General features: G+C 37.4%; 2 protein-coding genes across 13 annotated transcripts in view; one reads left to right on the top strand and one right to left on the bottom strand.

The window, feature by feature from the left end:
• METTL8 (methyltransferase 8, tRNA N3-cytidine) overlaps positions 1-20,700 on the bottom strand; it is a 165,407-nt gene extending 144,707 nt beyond the window's left edge. For 2 of the 4 annotated variants that reach the window (XM_055572253.1, XM_055572254.1), the window contains exon 1: positions 20,682-20,700. The gene's annotated coding sequence lies outside the window, so the exon portion shown is untranslated. Of the gene's footprint in view, positions 1-9,869; positions 10,149-20,681 lie in introns of those variants that run through there. The other 2 variants (XM_055572255.1, XM_055572251.1) reach the window with 2 other exon arrangements.
• Positions 10,239-22,048, top strand: part of DCAF17 (DDB1 and CUL4 associated factor 17) — a 26,661-nt gene continuing 14,851 nt past the window's right edge. Inside the window, exons 1-9 of one of the 9 annotated variants that reach the window (XM_055572250.1) lie at positions 10,239-10,341; positions 11,443-11,546; positions 13,079-13,182; positions 14,263-14,353; positions 16,923-17,059; positions 17,796-17,874; positions 19,126-19,215; positions 20,748-20,852; positions 21,150-21,255. In XM_055572250.1, coding sequence (XP_055428225.1) covers positions 14,294-14,353; positions 16,923-17,059; positions 17,796-17,874; positions 19,126-19,215; positions 20,748-20,852; positions 21,150-21,255 — 577 coding nt within the window. In that variant the 5' untranslated portion in view covers positions 10,239-10,341; positions 11,443-11,546; positions 13,079-13,182; positions 14,263-14,293. The other 8 variants (XM_055572244.1, XM_055572243.1, XM_055572249.1 and 5 more) reach the window with 8 other exon arrangements.

Here is a 22,048-nt window from a genome sequence, read left to right as displayed (position 1 = left end):
TAATACATAATTATGAACTTAAGTCCATAACATATTCAGATTTCCTTCATTTCACCCTAACACCCTTTTTCCCTTCCAGGTTACCATCCACGACACCACGTGACACTTTGTCAGCAGGTCTCCTTAGTCCCCTCTTTGGCTCTAAAAGTTTCTCACACTTTCTTTGTTTTTGAAAACCTTGACAGTTTTGAGAAGTATTGATCAGTTTATCTTTTGAATGCCTCCCAGTTATCTTTAGAAAAACATCAGATGTTTTTCCTCATGATTAGACTGAGGTTATGGGCACGAAGAGCCAGACACTTACTGAGCGACTTCACTTTCACTTTCATGCATTGGAGAAGGAAATGGCAACCCACTCCTCTGTTCTTACCTGGAGAATCCCAGGGACAGAGGAGCCCGGTGGGCTGCCATCTATGGGGTCGCACAGAGTCGGACATGACTGAAGCGACAGCAGCAGCAGCATGGGCTTTAGGGAGGAAAAACTGTCATTCTTATCACATCATATCAAGGGTACATGATATGAACATGACTTACCACTGCTGATGTTAACCTTGATAAAGTGGTGAGTTAGTGACTGGCAGGTTTCTACTGTAAAGTTACTTCCCCCACTTTCCATACCATACTCTTAGGCAGGAAGTTACTATGCACAGCCAACCTTTGAGGAGGAGAGAGTTATGCTCCACCTTCTTAAGGGTGGAGTGTCTACATAAGTTATTTGGAAATTTTTTGCACAGATTTGTTTCTTCTTCCCCATTTATTTAATTCAACCACTTGTTTATATCAGTATGGACTCACAGATATTTACTTTTAAACTTTGGGTTATAACCCAATACTATTTAATTTTGTTGTTCAAACTTTCCTGCTGTGGCCATTAAAACCCTCTTTCAATTGCCTCCTATATCCTTTTGACACATTCTCATCAGTGTGTTTTTGAGCATCTCCTTACTTTCTGGCACTACAAGATGCTGCAGACTCCTGCATACTCCTTGACCCAGTCCTAGAATCAGCCCTTTCTCTACAGAGTGTTTGTCCCTTTTATTGGAGAATGGTCTGGGCGCTGGGTGTGCTCTTTGCTCTTAAGCTGTCCTCACTTCTGGGCCCTCTCAACTGACAAAGCAAGGAAATATATGTGTGTATATCACACCATGCATATGCAAATATCTTTATCTACAAATGTTTCCATATATATCCATCTGTATCTACAGTTAAGCTAAACTAGAGCTTATACTTATGTCTCCGACTCTAATCCATTACCACCTGATCATACTAGCCTTCCACTCTTGGTTGTCTCTAATCGCCCACACCAACAGTATGAAATCTGGCTGCCATCATCCACCAATTACTAACTGTTCAATTCCAGTACACATGTGAACAGAATTATTAACCCATATCAGTGGGAAACTTTTATCGACTTAGAGGGCAGTACTACTAGAGGACAGTTCCTAGTGCTTTTAGTCTCACAGTCTCAAAGTCACTTAGGTCAGCACCTTTCCCGGACCTTTCAGCGAGGTCACTGCATACTTTTGTAATACAGTTAGATTCTTTTGTCTCAATCTGCATTATATCCTGGAACCCCCTCATCCTCTTGTTTTTAAAATTTTGCATACATTAAACTTTACTCTTTGTGCTGTAAAACTATGTTGTTGTTGCTGTTTAATTGCTAAGTCATGTCCGACTCTTTTGTGATCCTATGGACTGCAGCCTGCCAGGCTCCTCTGTCCGTGGAATTCTCCAGGCAAGAACACTGGAGTAGGTAGCCATTTCCCTCTCTAAGAGATCTTTCCAACCCAGGGATCGAACCTGCATCTCCTGCAGTGGTAAGTGTATTCAGTAATGCTGAGCTACCAGGGAAGCCCACTGTTAAGCTATATGAGTTTTACTAAATGCATAGTGTGGGACTTCCCTGGCAGTTCACTAGTTAAGACTCCACACTCCCACTGCAGGGGGCACAGGTTCAATTCCTAGTCGAGGAACTAAGATCCTGCCAGCCATGTGCAGCACAACTGGAAAAAAAGAAACACATAGTGTTATGTATCCACCATTACAGTACCATAAGAAATCTCCACCCTAAAAAAATCCTCTGTGCTACTTAATCAAAACTTTCTCCTTCCTAAACTCTCCACAACGTGTTCATGTTTATAAATTTATGTGATTCTCATTTCAATCCTGTTTCCATTTAGCAGATGATTGAAGGAAATTCAGAGAGAGTAAGTGGCTTGGTCAAGCTTGCAGCAACTGATGCTGCTGGTGCTGCAACTCGTGCCTTCTGACCCTTCTGTGAGGCTTTCTACCGTACAACTCTACGTCCTTGTTTTCAGCAAGGAGGGGCATGATTATGCACAGAGACGAGAAGACTGAAACGGTGGTAGGTGATCGCATTTCACATTAATGGAAGCTTTTTACACTAAAGATATGAGGAAGTGGAATTCTAGTTCTGGTAATTTGGTGAACCTGATACCTCCAAAATCTTTCTGCTATAAAATATTCCTAAAAGGCTAGACAAGTACTTTAAATACACCAGTAAACCAGCTAGATAGAAAGAGAAACCCTCAGAGCCAGCAAAGGTCCAAGGAGCCGAGCAAGTAATGAAGCCAGTAGTTACCCAACTCCCAGTTTTTAAAAAACAAAATACATCACAAACACTTATCTAAACCCAAGTTTGGTTTGACATTAGAAAATATATTCATGTAATTATCACATTATCAGACTAAAAGAAAAAACTATATCATCACCTCAGCAGTTACAGAAAAAGTTTTTGACAAAATTCAATACGCATTCATATTTTTAAAAAAATGAACAAGACTTTTAGCAAATATGGAATGGATGAGAATTTCATTAACCTAACAAAAGGCACCTATCAAAACCCTATGATATCATCCTTAGTGGTGAAATATTAGAAGTATTCCATTTATAAACATGAATAAGACAAGGAGGTCCACTATCACTGGTTCTACTCAACACTGAACTGTATGTAGGTCCTGGCCAACACAGCAAAAAAAAAAGAAAAAAAAGAGGAAAGAAGGTAAAAGAATTGAGAAGGAAGTAACAAAACTGTCACAGTTTTCAGAGGACATGATTGGCTATGTGGAAAAATTCCCCAAACCTTACAAATGACAATTATTGCTATTAAAGATAAACATTGGCAAGCAAAAGATCAATATATAAGAACTGCTACTGCTGCTACTGCTAAGTCACTTCAGTCGTGTCCGACTCGGTGTGACCCCATAGACTGCAGCCCACCAGGCTCCCTGGTCCCTGGGATTCTCCAGACAAGAACACTAGAGTGGGTTGCCATGTTGCTAAATATAAGATCAATATACAGACAACTGCATGTTTATATACTACCAAAAATTTAGTTAGAAAATCTAAACTTAAAAATATACCATTTACAACACTGACCAAAAATACACTGTACTTAGAAAGTTGCAAATTATGCAATTCAGTAAAAAAATATTATAAAATTTCATTAGTGAAAGTCACTCAGTGGTGTCCAACTCTTTGTGACCCCATGGACTATACAGTCCAAGCAATTCTCCAGGCCAGAATACTGGAGTAGGTAGCCTTTCCCTTCTCGAGGGGATCTTCCCAACCCAGGGATCGAACCCAGGTCTCCCACATTGTGGGCAGATTCTTTACCAGCTGAGCCACAAGGGAAGCCCAAGAATGTTGGAGTGGGTAGCCTATCCCTTCATCCAGGGGATCGTTCCGACCCAGGAATCAAACAGGGGTATCCTGCACTGCAGGTGGATTCTTTACGAAGTGAGCTAAGACACTAAAAAAGATCCAAATAAATGGAGAGATAAACTGTTTTCAGAGATAGGATAATTTGATATATGGTAAAGATGTCAGTTCTCCTCAAATTGACGGGTGGATTTAATGTCATCCCAACCAAAATTTCAATAAGGTTTCTGTAGAACTTAAATGGATTTAAAAATGTATATGAAAGGGCAAGTGCAAATGGTAAAAAAAAAAAGAAAAAGAAAAGTAACACCCTCCTAAAGAAAAGCAATAGAGGTCTTGCTCTACTAGCTTGAAAGCCTTATTATAAAAGTGGTCAGGTATTCATTAACCTGGGGATAGAAAAACAGACCAGAAAACAGAGCCTAGAAATTGACTATGAATGTAAACTTGATAAACAGAGTTAGCACTACAGATTTGTAAAGAAATGAGGACCCCCTTCGATAAATAATACTGACAAGTAGTTATCAGTGTTATTAAAAAAAAAAAACAGACAATAAATGGGTGTTAGTTAAGGTGCTTAGTTTTGGGTAATTTGCTACGTAGCAATAGAAAATGAACACCTTTAATGTGTGTACCAAAAGACAGGTTTAAGGTCTAGAGCAGCACTTTTCTAGGAACAAAAAGCCCAAAAGAAACAAAAGCCCAGCCAGTAGAAAATGGATAAATAAACTGTAGAAAATTTACACAATTAACTACTATATAGTAGTAAAAATAAATGAAATTAACCCACAGGTACTTTGTCAAGTATAATGTTGAAGAAAAAAAAAGACGACCTGTATAAGAGTACATATATGCACTATGATTCAATTTACATGATGCTCAAAAACATTCAAACCTTAATGTTTTATTTATATTAAGAGAAAAGAGGGATCCAAGAACCAGGATTGGCACATAGATGTCAAAATTTTAGGTAATGTTCTGTTTTATTAAGGTTAATGATAGCTATCTAGGTATTCATTTTATTTATTATTTATATGTTATGCCATGTTAGCTATACATATTCTTTTTAATAAGTAAAATGTTTAAAATAAATAGCTTGCAAACTTTACTACCAATCCTTTAAACCTAAATCTTTCTGGATTTTGCATATGAATGAATGCACTACATATTTGTACTACAGTGCAGTACATCATTAAGTGTACATTTAATGATACTACATATCATTAAAATATACAGAGAAAAACAAAAGAACCAAATTTACAGTTAAAAGCCTCAATTAATTTCAAAATAAATTTCCAAGAAAAACTCTCACCAAAACTACACAATTAACCTGCTAACTGGTCTGCTTCACTCTTGCCCTGATGCTGTATGCAACTATCTCTTAAAGGGAATGTCACATCACTCTATAGAGATTTTTTTCCATCACACTGCATGGACCAACAAGCTCTGACCCCTGCCTATTTCTGGCCTGATTTTACTCCTCTCTTCCCACATGCCCCAGCCATAGAACAGATCCTAACATTCTCCAGCATTAATGTCTACAATGCTAATGTGTTAATTTAATAAAATCTTTGTTTCCTTCATTGACAGCACATCAACTATTTCCCTGCTTTCCATTTTTTTTTGGGGGGGGGGAGTTTGAGATGTTTATTTGTGGTTCTGCTTGCTGAAGCTGAAACTCCAATACTCTGGCCACTTGATGTGAAGAACTGACTCACTGGAAAAGACCCTGATGCTGGGAAATACTGAAGGCAGGAGGAGAAGGGGACAACAGAGAATGAGATGGCTGGATGGCATCACCAACTCGATGGACATGAGTTTGAGCAAGCTCTGGGAGTTGGTGATGGACAGGGAAGCCTGGCGTGCTGCAGTCCATGGCGTTGCAAAGACTCGGACATGAATGAATGACTGAACTGAACTGATACTTTTTATTTAGTATCTTTAATATTTTTTTAATACCTTTAATATTCAAATCATCAGAAGTCCTGTCAATTCTGCTTTTAATATAAACATATCCTGAATCAGTTACCTTCTTTCCCTCTCCCCTGCCACTCTAGCTCATTTGCCATCGCTTATCTGGGTCAGTGCCACAGCCACCATGTCCCTGTTTCCCTTCTCGTGCCCCTGCAGCCTATTCTCTACACTATAGCCACAATGATCGCATCAGAACAAATCAGATCATGTTACTTTCCTTCTCTAGAGTGTCCCATGGCTTCCCTTCACCACAAAATAAAATCCAAAATTCCTTACTCCCGACAAGGCATACTAGCCTTCTGATAGTTTTAGAATAATCCAACGTTGTTATTGCCCTGGGGACCCTGCATTGGAACATCCCTCTGCCTGAACTACTCTAACTTTAGTTCTGTGCAGATTGGCTCATCCTCATTCAAGGCTCAGTTCAAAACTCCACTCTTCAGAAAGGCCTTTCCTGACCATTCTGGGTACAGCAGGGCTCCCAACCACTCACTATCAAGCACATCCCCCTGTTTTATCTTCTTCACAGTACTTTATCAGTACCTGAAAATATTTTAAAAATCTATTTACTGTCTATCTCCCTGGACATGTGAGGATCTTGTTTCCTGATCAGTTAAACCCTATGCCAAAATAGTTCCCAGCACACTGTAGATGAAAATAATTACATTTTGAATGAATGACTTCTTGTGGCCTTGGTTCAAATTTTTTTTTGTCTCTGAGTAAATGTTTAGGTTTAATAACCAGAGTGCTTTATATATTTATTCTGTTAGCCCTCTTTAAACAAAATATATGAACAAAAAGCATTTTATTAACTTCTGAACTCTTATCTCTTCTTCATCCTTAAAGTATCATGGCAAGGATGGTTAAGTATTCTCAAAGCATCATATAGACACAGAATGAAAAAAAAGAATTAATGCTTCTTCTATGCCCCAAATTAAGAGATCAGATCAGATCAGATCAGTCGCTCAGTCGTGTCCGACTCTTTGCAACCCCATGAATCGCAGCACGCCAGGCCTCCCAGAGAAGTCATCTCCAAATCCTAAGCTAGGGGTTTATGCCATTTTACCTTCAACAAGAAAATATCTACTTATAGGGAGAACTGTTAGGGATAAAAGTTTTTTTTTAAGTTATTTCTTCTTATTGGCTGGGTTTCCCCGTTGGCTCAGTGTAAAGAATCTGTCTGCAACGCAGGAGACACAGGTTCGATCCCTGGGTCAGGAAGATCCCTTGGAGAAGGAAATGGCAATCCACTCCAGTATTCTTGCCTGGGAAATCCCATAGACAGAGGAGCCTGGTGGACCAGTCCATGGGGTTGCAAAAGAGTCAGACACAATTCAGCAAATAAAACAACATTTCTTCTTCTTAATATTGTGGTTTCCTACATTTAAAGAATAAAAACTAAATATAGTTCTATGTTAAAAGTATTTAGTTAATGATAATAGAATCTATACATACATTATTTTTAGAAGAGTCCATTCATTCAACATGGGCTTCCCTGGTAGCTCAGACGGTAAAGAAACTGCCTGCAGTGTAGAAGATCTGGGTTCGATCCCTGGGTTGGGAAGGTCCCCTGGTGAAGGAAATGGCAACCCACTCCAGTATTCTTGCCTAGAGAATCCCATGGACAGAGCCTGATGGACTACAGTCCATGGGGTCACAAAGAGTGGGACATGACTGAGTGACTAACATTCATCCAACATACATATGCATCCAGAGCACGGGGCCTAAAATGTGGCTAATGCATATGGATGTTGAATGAATGAATGGATCTCTCTAAACAAACGTTGGAAAGACAGACAAACAATTCTAATATAGTGCTACAGCCAGTGAATGCAGAGTAACACAAGAGAAGAGGCAAGGTTATCACTAAGATGGAAGGGTCAGGAAAAGTGTCTGAGAGGAGCTGAGATACCTGACATGAGTCTTGAGATAAATGGATAAGAGGAGAGGAAGGGAGCTCCAGATAAAGAAAAATTTTAATGTAAAGGGACCCTGGCTTGAGCAAGGAGGAAACATGTCAGAACCACAGGAGCAAATGTGAAGGATGGGCAAAGATGAGGCTTAAAATGTGGGCAAAATGCAGATAACAAGTGCCCTGTATACTACACTGAGACTTACAGACTTTGTCCTATAAAGCACCTATACAGATATTGAGGGATTGGTACATGTAGTCTCAAGATGATGAGACTTCCCTAGGGATACTTTTTATTTTCAATTTGATAAAAATCTAAACAAAATTTTTTTGAAAAGGATACTCTGGATCATCCCTTTGATTAATCACTGTCACAATCAAATTTGATTGATTTCAAATCACATTTGCGTTTAGAACTGCACTGGCTAACAAGTGGGACTATTTGTCATTGGCACAGGTTAATGAGAGACACGGAGAATATTTTATGTAAATGGTGTTTGTCAAGTGAAGGTCAAATGAAATCTTAACACAAGGAACAAAGGAAGGTTTTTACAGTGGTTTAAATAAAGAAAAGAGGTGAAGTCACTGGGTAAAGCAATGGCACCCCACTCCAGTACTCTTGCCTGAAAAATCCCATGGACGGAGGAGCCTGGTAGGCTGCAGTCCATGGGGTCACTAAGAGTCGGACACGACTGAGCGACTTCACTTTGACTTTTCACTTCCATGCATTGGAGAAGGAAATGGCAACCCATTCCAGTATTCTTGCCTAGAGAATCCCAAGGATGGGGGAGCCTGATGGGCTGCATCTATGGGGTCGCACAGAGTCAGACACAACTGAGGCAACTTAGCAGTAGCAGCAGCAAGGACAGTAAGGACAGGTCTTTCTGTAAGGAATTCATGCCCCCAAGAACAGTGAAGCATGACAGGTCTGACAAACAGTCTCACTGGTAATCAGTGAATAAGCATTCATCAGAGTTTGTTTCATAGTTCATTTAATGTACAACTGTTTGAGCGTTATAGTTGTTCAAAAGATACAACATAAGGAGTTTATATACAGTTTTATATTTGCATATATCTAATGTACTGAACATATTTTAAGTTCACCATAGAAAATCCTAGGTATCTACGTAGGTTTGAGAAATTCTGCTCTGGGTGACTGGAAGCCACTGAAAGACTTAATAGGGAAATGACAGATTTGTGCTTTAGAAAAATCACTCTGGCAGCAGTGTGGAGGGTTGGAATTGGAAGTATTTAAGTAAGGCAGAGAGAAGGCTACATAACATAATAATGTGAAAAAATGGTGAGGTCCTAAATTACTTGGGGTGGGGGGGATATGAAGAGGAGATGGATAACAGAATCAAAAGTACTTGGTTGAAGGTGATGGAAAAGAGGGCAGCTAGGACGACTGTCCCTTGGGTGACTTGTTTGTGAGACCACTGAAAGACAAGCAAATGGGGGTGAAGGGAAAGGAGAAAAAAAAAGATGAATTCAATTCAGCAGTGATTTGAATTTCATTTCAGCCAAAGAAAATCCAGTTATCTTTTCTGGGTCTGTTTTCTCAGTGACAGCTGCATTCATGAATTACCAAATTAACTATTATAGCGCTCTCTAAAAATATACAAAGCACTCCACAGTATGCTGTAAATAAGTCATGAAAAATCAGCAAAAGCCCAGGCCCCAAAGGAAATTTAGCAGGATGGAAATTTAGCAGGGTTAAAAAGTTTCATCCTAAACGCTTAAAAACAGCACGCTCACAGAGTACTGTACTTTTTGCCCTGTCAGTCCGATGCAATCACACCCTAGCCCATGTGTGAACAAGAGGCCACGTGGGAGACGCAAAGGCACCATGCTCAAGGGACTTACGGGCAAAGCAATGGGTCTCGTCTGGGACATGCTTACTGAAAACTTAGTGTGGTGGGAATGGCATATCCTCAGTGACACAGCCCCTGAGGATATGACAGGAAACTTGATTGACCGACCGGGAGGGCCACTCACAGTTATCTTAGAGGAATCAACGTGGAACATCTTAGGCAGTCTAAAAACAATGTAAATATTTCATATTTCATTCCTCAATAAAGAGGAGAGGAAAAAGGCGAGAGGAAGGAAAATGCAGCAATTATCGCAAAACCAGCCTGAGTCTCCACGGGCCACGGAGGGGCGGGCCTCTAGAAAAGAGTAATTCAACTCTACTTTGGTAGTAATGTCAGAATTTTCACCACTAACTCACAATGTTCAAGGACCCAAAATGTTTAACCATCCACAACATCCAACGTTAAGACTGAGGGGAAAGCCGAGGGCGTACCTTTCTTTTTCACAGGACGCTGCCTTGTGGGGAGGGGAGGGGCGGTCGCACACGACACAGACCCCCTCTCGGCACCCAGCCAGGGCTCCCAGAGCGAAAGTCGGGGACTGACAAGCGTGGGGGCACAGGGGCGGCAAGGGACGGACCCCTGAGTGCACGGAGCGAACACGGAACAGAGACCAAGAGGCGGCAGCACAGCGCCCCCACAATCCTCCCCAGGCGTCGCGAACAGAGCCGGAAAGCCACGCCAACCCTACGGCGCAGCCTCCGCCCCGCCTGAAGAGGCGGGGTAAGGTGGGGCCGCGGTGGGTTGGAGGCGGGACCGAGGCGGGTTGGAGGCGGGGCCTGGGCAAGGGCTCATTGCCCGCTGCCTGATGGGGATTGTAGTTCTGGGTACAAGCCAGGCTCCCCCTGCGGACACTGGGAACTACGTTTCCCGGCAAGTGAACGGCTTCGGCTGACTGCGCGTTAAGTACGTTGCAGTGTCTGCTGCTGGGTTCGGAGCTGGATAGCGTTTGCCAGGCCAGCCCGGAAGGGGTTTTTTTTCCTTGCCCAATCTCTGCTCTCAGGCGGCGCCGGCACTGTCGTCCCTCGCCCCACAGCTGTGCCCTTCCGGGCCCAGCTCCCGGTGTCAGTTTTTCTGGGCTCCTCGAGGAGTTGGGGCCAGGAGGTTCGGAGATAGTGGCCGCTTACCGGCGCGGGAGTAAGGGGCGCGCCCCTCTTCCTCTCTGCCGGGCCCGCGCCTCCATGGGCCCAAGCCAGAAGCCCAACGTGTGCGGCCGGCTCAGTCGCCGGGCGCTGGGCTTTTTCTCGCGCGACGCGGGCATGGTGCAGAGGACGAACCTGGGCATCCTGCGGGCGCTGGTGTGCCAGGTGACCGCCTGCCGGCCGGGAGGGGAACGAAGAGCAGCGGGGCGACGGGGGTCGGGGGCGTAGGGGAGGGGCAGGCTTACTGCTGGGCTGCAGTATTTACGCAGTATAATTCCCTTTTAAGAAGATCGCAAGTGATGGGCAGGGTGATCACGGCCTTGAAACTGGAGGTTAGTAAATAGCCATTAGCAGAACCGTCACATGCTTTATGGAGAAGGAAATGGCAACCCACTCCAGTGTTCTTGCCTAGAGAGCCCTGTGGACAGAGGAGCCTGGTGGGCTGCTGTCTATCGGGTCGCACAGAGTCGGACCCGACTGAAGCGACTTAGCATGCATGCATGCGTTGGAGAAGGAAACGGCAACCCACTCCAGTATTCTTGCCTGGAGAATCCCAGGGACGGAGGAGCCTGGTGGGCTACCGTCTATGGGGTCGTACAGAGTCGGACAAGACTGAAGCGACTTAGCAGCAGCACATGCTTTTAGTTTTAACTTTCTTATATCTTGCAAACAATTTTTCTAAAAATTAATTACCCCACTTAAGCCGAAATGTGAGGGCAGAGTGAGGAAGAATTGAACATACTATTTTTTAAGAACGTACTTGAAGTTATTTTGAAAACTGTAAATTTAAATATCCAGTTTAAGATTGGTGCACAGTAGAAACTTATGAGTTATTTCCTAAACCGAAATTCCTTGTGTTTTTCAGGAAAGTACTAAATTTAAGAATGTTTGGACAACTCATTCCAAATCACCTATAGCCTATGAGAGAGGAAGAATATACTTTAACAATTATCGGTGCTGTATCAGCAGGTATCTTGGTGAAAATTTTTGATGTAATTCATTTGACTGTTGACCTTTAATTTTTATAGAAACACATGCCTACATTAGTGCTTAGTGTAACAGAATGGAAAAATGGGTTCAAAATAAGGGTGGAGTATAAACTGCATGTAATTTAACATCTTGTTAAACCTAAAGGCTGAGGTTTCATCTGTGTAAATACCAATTTAAAGAGAATTTATAATGTAGGCAAAATGACAGATTGCTGAGTACAGTGTAGTATTTTATTCTGCCTAAGGGATACCAGATGTCAGGAGATCCAAGTACCTACTAATTAGATGCTGTTTTAGGGAAGAATTTCTGTATTTTGGTTTGAAAGTACTTGCCTTTGTTTTAAAAGAAAATTTTCAGACTTGCTAATGTAGTCTATATAGTATATATATAAATAGTATAGTGAGCCCCCATACATTTATTACCTAGACTCAGAAAGGATCAAGATTTTTGCCACATTTGCTTATCTGTCCCCATATCCTTTTCCTTTATACCTTTGCTAAATATTTTAAAACATATTCCAAACATGCCGTACTTAAGTTTGCTCCTCTAAAAAAGTAGGGTTATTTTCTTATTTAACAGCTTAATAATTCACCCATTTAAAGCATACAATTCAATTTTTGCATCCTTGAAAGTCATATTCAGTGAAAATGATTTGATGAACCATTGATGGTTCATATAGGCAACCATCACTACAGTTAATTTTAAAACATCTTCATTACCTCACAAAACCCCCAAACACTCCTCTTTGGCTGTCACCACCATACCTTCTCCACCCTCAGCCCTATGCACCTGCTAGTCTACTTTGTTTCTGTAGGTTCACCCATTGTGGGCATTTCAAAAAAATTGAATCACGTAATACTTGACTTTTGTGTGTGTGTGACTTGTTTTTGGTGACTGGCTTTTTAGTAGTTTACCAGTTTATTATAAAACTTTATAACACAGGAACAGCCAGATGGAAGAGATGCATAGGACAAGGTATGTGGGAAGGAGCACAGAAATTCTATGCCCTCTGAGCATGTCACTCTTCCTGAATCTTCATGTGTTCACCAGCCCAGAAGCATTTCTCCTTTTCTAAAGTATATATTAAATGCCATACATTTTCCTCTAAGCACAGTTTTTCCTGTCTCACAAATGTTGAAACATTGTATATTCGATTTAAAAGGTCTCCGGACTTTTTCGTACTTTTTTCTTTGTGCGAGCTCATCCCCTCAGTTGTGCTCAGTCTGCTCAGCCATGTCCGACTATGCAAGAATACTGGAGTGGGTTGCCATTTCCTACTCAAGGGGATCTTCCCTACCCAGGGATCAAACCTGCGTCTCCTTCATTGGCAAGTGGATTCTTTACCACTAAGCCAGACCCCTGTGTTAATTAGAAATGTGTCATTTAAGCTCCCAAGTATTTTGAGATTTTACAGCTATCTGTTATTGGTATCTAACCTAAATCCATTATGGTCTGAGACCATATTTTATATTTTTTTCTAGTCTTTTAAATTCTAGTATTTTATGACCCAGAGTGTAGTCTGTCATGGTGAACTCTTCACATGGGCTTGAGAAGAATGTATTGTTGCTGAAGTAGTCTAAAGATGTCAGTTTGAGCCAGCTGATTGTCGGTACTGGTCAGTTCAACTATATTCTTACCTACTCTACTTGTTGGATCTGTCAGATACTGACAGGTTGTTTTGAAGTCTCTAAGTATAGTGGTGGATTTGTCTGTTTCTCCTTGTATTCCACCATTTTTGTCTCAGTATTTTGACATTGTGTTGTTAGATGCATTCACATTATATAATTCTACTCTTTATCCCTGATAATTTTCAGTGTGGAAGTCTACTTTGTCTGATATTAATATGGTTACTCCAGCTTGCTTGCTTTTTTTTTTTAAGTTAGTATTTGCATGGTATATCTTTCTCCATCCCTTTGCTTTTGTATCTCTGTCTTTATATTTAAAGTGGGTTACTTGTATATAACATATTCAAGTCTTGTTTTTTATTCACTCTATCAGTTTGTCTTCTGACAAGTGTATTTTAGACCATTCACATTTAAAGTGATCATTGATATAATTGGTTTGATACCTCCCACATTTGTTTTGTTCTCTTTCTTCTTCTTTTGGTATTCTCATTATGTGTACATTACACATTTTCTAATTATCCCACAGTCCTTAGATGTTCTGTTCTTTTTTTTTAATTCTTTTTTCTTTCTGGTTTGGGAAGTTTCCTTTTTTATCTTTTTCATCTACTAGTTTTCTACTACTAGTTGAAAGAAAGGAACTCTTTAATTTTCATTTCACAATGTTGGAATAACAGATTATAAAGGTGAAATTCAACAGATATATTGGTAGTAAATGTTAAATGGAAAAGAAACAATTCAATATGCTCTAATTTTGGAAAATGATCTGCAGGTGGGTATAAGTGTATAAAGAAAAAGTAGAGTGAAATGAGCCAAAATATTAATAACTGAACCAAAATATTAATATTGGATAGTTTTGTGCTATTATAATTTATTACATATTTGATATTTTTTCTATGATTGTGTATTATGAATTTTGTGATTAAAAAGTAATGTTGACATTTAGTTAAGAAGAGGAAAGCAAAGCAGCAGGTTGTATTTTTGGTGTTCCAAATCTCTGAATTAAAAAAATCGCTGAAATCCAAGCAAACACTATTTTATTTATGAAGAAGAATAATCTTTTTTCCCCCCAGTGTTGCATCAGAGCCACGAAAACTTTATGAAATGCCAAAATGTTCCAAATCAGAAAAAATAGAAGATGCTTTATTATGGGAATGCCCAGTGGTAAGATTTGCTTTCGTAGCATGTTTGTAAAGCATTTGTAGTCTAGAAGAACTGCTTATTGTTAATATATTGTATAAAGAAATAAAACATCTAAGTATCATAGCGATTCTTAAACCTTGAAAGGAAGCAAAAAGAGAGCATATTTTTTATTTTTATTTTTCCTCATGAAGTAACTTCTGTCTTAAAAACTTATATGTTAATACTGTGAATATACTTTTAACTTTTAATACCATTTTTTAATCTTGAAAACTAAAAAATGTTATGAACTGATTAAAGGTTTCATAAGCAATATAAGCTAGTTTGCAGTTATTCTCAATGTTTAAGAGATTATTCTACTTAATATATTGAGACAATAAAATATTTAGGGCAGGAGTTATGTTTCATGACTCTGAAAGTGGATTCTTATGGGTTTCCTCTATTAATCTTCTTAGGAAATAATAAGATAAAAATGAAAAATAAAATAATAGATAAGCTCATTCCATAGATCTGTATTGCCCCTGTGTGTATTTTTCAGAACACTTTTTTCATAAGATATTAACATCTTATCCTTGTTAGAGGAGTTGGGAAACAAATTTATTTGTAGAATTACTTCACAGAGCCTTTAATACTATTAATACTTATAATAATACTAATGTGGATGGTTATTGTCAAACCATTTTCCCAACTCTTTTGATCATAGAACTTCCTATTTTGAGTTATATTTCTAAATATTAATTTTCCATGGGATCAGTGTTGTAAGAAACATTTAAGGAGTACTGCAGCAAGTTAATCCAGTCTTTTAATCTGGCTGTTTTGTTTTTTAGGAAAAATAGGATATATGACCAAAAATAATGTTTAAAGTTAATAGCCTATGCTTTGCATTTATTATTATAATTCTTTAAAAGGAAAAAAAAAAGACTTGTTTGTACATAAAATTGTAGTTTTCCCTGGACAGTTACTCTTTTCATTGAAGTTTCCTTTTTAAAAATAAGAAGCTTTAAATCTACATTTTCTTCCCCAACTTCTTATTGAACGTTAAAAATAACTATTTTGCCCCCAACATCTAAAGCCTTCTAATCCACTTTCATTGATGAGGGGAAGAGGATGACAGATTCCTTAATTGAGAAAAATTTTGAAAGACGTCAATGCAAAGCAACAAAAATTTAGAGCAATCTTTATAAAAATAAAGTTTCTAGTAACCTAATTCCTAATCTCACTTCTCTTTGAACATTTTGCTCTTCTTATTTGAAGTGAACCAAGATTTTCCACTGAGAAAAACAACAAAGCATATAGTATTGTTGTTAATATACTCATTGTGAAAATAAATTTAAACTTCTCTTTTCTTTAAACTTCTCTTCTGAGACAGTGTGTGAAATACAACTTTTAGTTTAGGAAAATAGCTCAAACCTATTACGTTTGCTACCTAATTTTTTTTAATAGGCAAGATATAGGTGATACATTTTTTAAAACTTTAAAAATTCCTTGAGATTCCTTGAGATAAGACATCAAAGAATAAAAAAAATTACATCATTGCCTATGATTTTAATGTAAGACTTAAGTAGCTAATAAGTTAAAACACACACACACAACCAAGAAACAAACACACACAAAAACCTAGTTTCTTTCCCTAACATTTGAAACAGGAGACAAATCTTAAGGCACGTAAGTAAAATAAATGTGCCTGCATTCTTTTCTATTCACTTTTCAGCCGAAGCAATATTAGATTAATTTTAACTTCTCTGTTCTTAACTTTCATCTTTGAACTTCCTTTTTATTCTACAAATCAAAGTAGAACCCTTGGCTTCTCTTTCTCTTCCTGCCTTAGACTTCCACCCTAAGGTAGCTCCTCAGTGGCAGATGTGCCCTTTTGGAGGGTAGTTCATTGGAGTCAAGGATTATCTTTAAAACTAGGTCCATCTCTGTTCTTTGGCTGCTTTGATTCTGGATGTTAGCTTTCCATTTGGAGTTAGAGTAGAGCCACAGTGACTAGTGGGATAAATTGCTTTTTTCCCATTTTAACTTCTATCAATAGGAAAACAAGTCTTGGAATAAAGAAACATCTGTTCTAGGAAATGACTCTTAATTGCTTATGCTATCTAATGTTATACTTGGTTTTAAGAACTGTTATTGTTATCATAGCAGCATCATTAGTATTACTTGTATTACTGTTGTTACGATGATGATGATTGGCTAACATTTGTTGAATACTTAATGATTAATAATTAATAAGTAATAATTATTTCTGGAGAAGGAAATGGCGACCCATCCAGTATTCTTGCCAGGAAAATCCCATGGAAAGAGGAGCCTGGCAGGCTACGGTCCATGGGGTCGCAAAAGAGGCACAATTTTGGCAACTAAATGAAAAAATAATTATTTCAGGTACTGCTTAAGCACTCTGTGTGAATAAGCTGACTTAATAAATTAATAATGAAAATCATTTCTCACAATTTTAATCTTTCCTCATCTTATTTATTTTCTCACTAATATTTCTTTTTAAAATTTACTTGTTTGACTGTTTAGCTGTTTTCTTTGGATATGGATTACTGTAGGTTGTTCATGATCAAGCAGTTTCAGTTTTATCTCTTTTAAGGGAGAAATGCTTCCCAATCCATCAGATTATAAATCCTCACTCATAGCACTGACTGCTCATAATTGGCTACTTCGTATATCAGCAACTACAGGAAAAGTCCTTGAGAAAATATATCTTGCTTCATATTGCAAATTCAGGTATTAACTGTGACTCTGTTGTTTAAAATTTGATTATGAAAAATTGAGACTTATGGCCTAGGATATGTCAAGATTTTTTTTTTTAAGTTTTCCATTGTATATGTGGATCTCAGTTTATAAATCTATTTATCTCTCCTCATGACTGCTTTTGAAGATCTAAGGATGGAGACCCTTTGTCATTTATCTTTGTATTCCTCATAAGTAACTAACCTCTAGTAGTTGTCAGATACCCTTTTTAAAAAAATTTACTTTTTACAAATAGTATTTTTTATGTGGGATGTATTTTTTGGTAGATTTTTCTGAAAGCTAGTCTGTTGCAGTTAAATTACCTGCCTAGTATAATCTAAGAACTGTTACTTATAAACTCAGAGTTTTACAAATTAGATGTAAGTTTTTGGAATGAATATAAGCATGCAAAATGTGAATGTAATATTTTTAATGTTTTTTGTAACTTCTTTTTTACATTAGGAATGGTTTTTCGTTTTCTAAGTTTTGAATATTGACAGATCAAGTACAATTTTTATTCATTGAGACTGCAGAAGGATTAAAATTATATATATATATAAACAGAAATAAATGCATATGAGGATCTTTTAATTGTTTATTTTTTTAAATAAGTTACTTTTATAATTTAAGTAACTGAAAACTGTTCACTTATAAAATATCTATTATATTTTGATTTGAAGTATAAGGAAACTGACCTAAAGGAGTAAACTTCTCTTTATTCTTTTAAAAGATATTTGAGCTGGGACACTCCTCAAGAAGTCATTGCTGTCAAGTCAGCTCAGAACAAAGGTTCAACATTGGCCCGACAGGTAGACATCTTTAAAAATTCAGTAAAATAAAGAATTTGTTTCCAGAGGAACTTGTCTGAAAATTTGTTATGAGAGAACTAATGATCTTTGGTTTCTGGAGCATGCTATCAAAATTGTTTACCATGAACTTAAAATATTCTCTTCAAGCCACTCTGGGGAAGTAGGTTGTTTAACAGATTACTTTCCATTCCATAGCAGAAAAATAGTTACTAAACCTTATTCTTCAAAGTAAAGAAGCTACCTTCTTCAAGCAGAGAAATCACTCAAGTTATAACTGTTGATATTTTTTTCTATTTCATTTAGCCATGTTAGTGTAATGCTAAATGATGTGACCATGATAATGCTGTGTCTTTTGATTAGGCTCTTGATGATTAGAATTCCAATTTATAATATAAATTAAATTGTGTTATAATATATTATAATTCAATGTATTAATTTACATTATAACATGATCTATTACATAGTACATACATACATTTTGTTATAAAGTATGTTTTTTACAAAATATATTGTGTTGTTAAGAAATGCTTACTGTTATGCTTGTTTTAATATATTTTTGTGTGTGTGTGTATTTTGTAGTGTCTGAAAGGCTAAAGGTTTAGTGGACATATTTTGAACATGTAGGCTTTCCTGTTTAAGTAACTTTTCAATTTGATAGAGGGTGGTTTTCAATTCATGAAAATAGAGTGTTTTTATTTTTTTAATTAAAAGTTTTTTATAAAAATTTTTCATAGAAGTATAGTTGTTGTACTGCATTGTGTACATTACAGGTGTACAATGTAATGATGCATGATTTTTCAAGGTTATACTCCATTTATGTGCTCAGACACTCAGTTGTGTCCGATTGTTTGTGATCCCATAGATTGTTTAGCCCCGCAGGGGCCTCTGTTTATGGGATTCTCAGGGCAAGAATACTGGAATGGGTTGCCATTTCCTCCTGCAGGGGATCTTCCCCACCCAGGGATTGAATCCGTGTCTCTTATGTCTCCTGCATTGGCAGGCAGATTCTTTACCCTAGCGCCACCTGGGAAGCCCATACTCCAACTATAGTTATTATAAAATACTGGGTTATTCCCTGTGTTGTACAGTATATCCTTGTAGCTTGTTTTATACATAGTAGTTTGTACTTCTTAATGCCCTAATTCTTGTATTATCCCTTGCCTGTTCTCTTTACCCACTGGTAACCACTGGGAAAATAGTGGTGTTAATATATTCTTGAGAGCGGTCTGTGATTTTAGTCTTTCCTTTTAGGCAGGCATTCAACAGCCTGTTTTGCTGTATCTTGCAGTGTTCCATGTGCTACCTTTTTCACTCATAGGGATTCTGGAGATCAACAAAAAGGTAAGAACTCATTTCTGATTTAATTATAATATTAATTTTTTGACATTAAGATGTGATATTATTGTTTAATTGTTTATTAGGTATTTGGTAAAGTTTTTAATTAAGAAGTTAAAAGCAGCTGCCCAAATTTAAAGGCAGTAAATGGAGAAACTGGAATTTGAACTTATATTTGACTCCAGAGATTAAACCAAGTTTTAAAATAGAGTGACTACTTTATTTTAGCATTCATTATTTGAAAATACATTTGAATTACACAAATCCTTCTTTTCGAAGTGGGGAACAAGGATCAGGGAATAGAAAGTCATGGGCTAGTCAAAAACAAAGCAAACCGTAATTATCCTTTTAAGAGATGACAAAAAACACAACTCATGAATTTAATTGTTCTCTTTGCGCTTGTGGATTAAGTAATTGTGTATACTTATTACAGTCTACAACAGGAATGTAGTCATAAATTGTTTCTATTTATTCTTACATGTTCAAGATAATCATGTGAGGGATTTGATGTTGATTGTGGTTATTTGAAACTAAAGTACATCTTTCACTTACCATGCATAATAAGACTACCCAGGGGCCAGGTTCAGAATGTACTTGAAGCTCTTTCTTTGCCGGGGTAGTAAACCTTTACTAAGTGATTTATCTTGAGTGGAAACTGAAACAGATTTTCACTTAGTTTCTACTTGTTCTTTCCTTGCTATGAATATTTGTCTATGTTGGTTGGCTTTTGTTAAATATTAAAAGAGGCACAGAATCAAGTTCTTTATCAGAGCTCTGTGGAGCATCACAACAGGATCCAGTACACAGAACAGAGACAGGGAATAAGGAGCCAAAGCCTTACTCAAGATCAGCTAGGTTATATGTCTCCGTGTATATTTGGTCTTTAACATGTTTGGTTTTTATATGACTAAAAAATCAAATAGTATTAGATGTTTAAAGAACAAGGTATACCTGTGTATACTTGTGGCAGATTCATTTTGATATTTGGCAAAACTAATACAATTATGTAAAGTTTAAAAATAAAATAAAATTAAAAAAAAAAAAAGAACAAGGTAATGATAAAATTCTCGAGTTGGCTGTTTTTTATTAGAATTACTTTCTTAGATCAAATCTTTTCACCACTAGCTGAAAAAGGTCCCTTTATAAATAATATTTTATAAGGAAAAGGTCCCGGTATTTATTCAGCCGTGCAAATATTGCATGGTAGAATTAAATGGGCTCAGTTTACACCTATGTCCATAAGGAAAGGGATTTGTTATTAAAAGATTTTGACAAAACGGAAGTAAATGAAAGCTGCTGCATCATTTTGAAGGATATATATTAAATCCCCATTAGTACTTCAGTTTGAGACCCTGGAGGTTACCACTCACCCCTAAAAATACCTTAGCTGCAAGTTCGTAAATTATAATGAAGTTGGAATGTTAGGCAGCAGTATTGTAAGGGTAAACTGAATATTAAACAGATACACATACCACGGTGAAAACTCAGAGGATTGGCCTTCTGGTCTTTTCTCAGGTGATGTCTACCTTTCCCCTCAGATTTTCGGGAACGTCACGGATGCCACCTTGTCTCACGGAATACTGATTGTGATGTATAGCTCGGGACTGGTCAGACTTTATAGCTTCCAAGCCATCACCAAGCAGGTAGAGAAAATTCAAATTTGCCATATTCAGATTAACTTGAGATTTGGATGGAGGTATGATTTTTTTTAATGAGATATTTTTAACATAAGGCTCTTGTATAGATTTCAGCTCTACAAAACTGTACAAATGCAGAAAGGCAAAGTAACCTTTAAAAGAGGGGTGGGAAGATAAATAGAAAAGCCCTTAAATAAAGACATTTCCTCTGTCATATACATGTAAATTTGATTTTTTTTTCTCTCTCCGGACAGCAAATAAGTAGGTGCTAAAGCCACCGTTTTTGTTTTGTTTTGTTTTTAGTTCATGCAACAGAAACTTGACTTAGGGTGTGCATGCAGATGGGGTGGGACTACTGGAACTGTAGGAGAGGCTCCCTTTGGCATTCCTTGTAATATTAAAATCACAGGTATGGCTACAATATAGTACTTTTTTCACCTTAAAAATTAAGTGGTCGTATTGATAGTGATTAATTGTAATCATCCAAATGTTTTTTTCCTAAATTCAATTCATTTTGCTCCTATGCAGAGTATTCCTTGCTTTTGCCTAAGTGTTCACAGAAATCTGTTATTCACTGAAATAAAGGCCTGGGGATGCTGGGCCTTGCTTGGCCAGAGATCTGTAACCTTTGGCAAGTGACTTTACCTTTCTGGTCTTGATTTCCTTATCTACAGAATAATAAGTTGCAGCAAATGATAATACCTTAGCTCCTTTAGAACTTGAAGTTTTACAATTCAGTGACATTTAATCCAACTTAAAGATCATTAAGGCACAAAAAAGAAAATTATATACAATTTTATAAATATAAAAATGTTCTATATTTAATTAGCTTATCAAATTCAGCAGTTTGTTGAAAAGAAAACTGCTATAAAATTGAGCAATGTATGTCAGATAAACCATAACTGACCAGAGTTCATGTCATCAATACAAGGATTACTTAATGCAGATAGATATAAAAATCATGAGTAAATTTAAAAAGAAAATATATTTTGTTATCCTAATATTTGTTTATCTTTATTCTTAGTTCATTAAAAATTATTTTTTATCATGTTGCGGACATTTACTTCTAACCAATAAACATATTTAGGTAAAACTCCAAAGGTTTTTCTAATATGGGTCAAAATACAACTTTTTTCTATTGTTATACAATATTACATCATCAACAGATCAAGAAACAAATGAAAGACTTAATTGTGAGAAAG

This window comes from Bubalus kerabau, chromosome 3 (assembly GCF_029407905.1).
Source record: "Bubalus kerabau isolate K-KA32 ecotype Philippines breed swamp buffalo chromosome 3, PCC_UOA_SB_1v2, whole genome shotgun sequence".
Taxonomy (NCBI): domain Eukaryota; kingdom Metazoa; phylum Chordata; class Mammalia; order Artiodactyla; family Bovidae; genus Bubalus; species Bubalus kerabau.
This window is presented reverse-complemented; position numbering and strand designations above follow the sequence as displayed.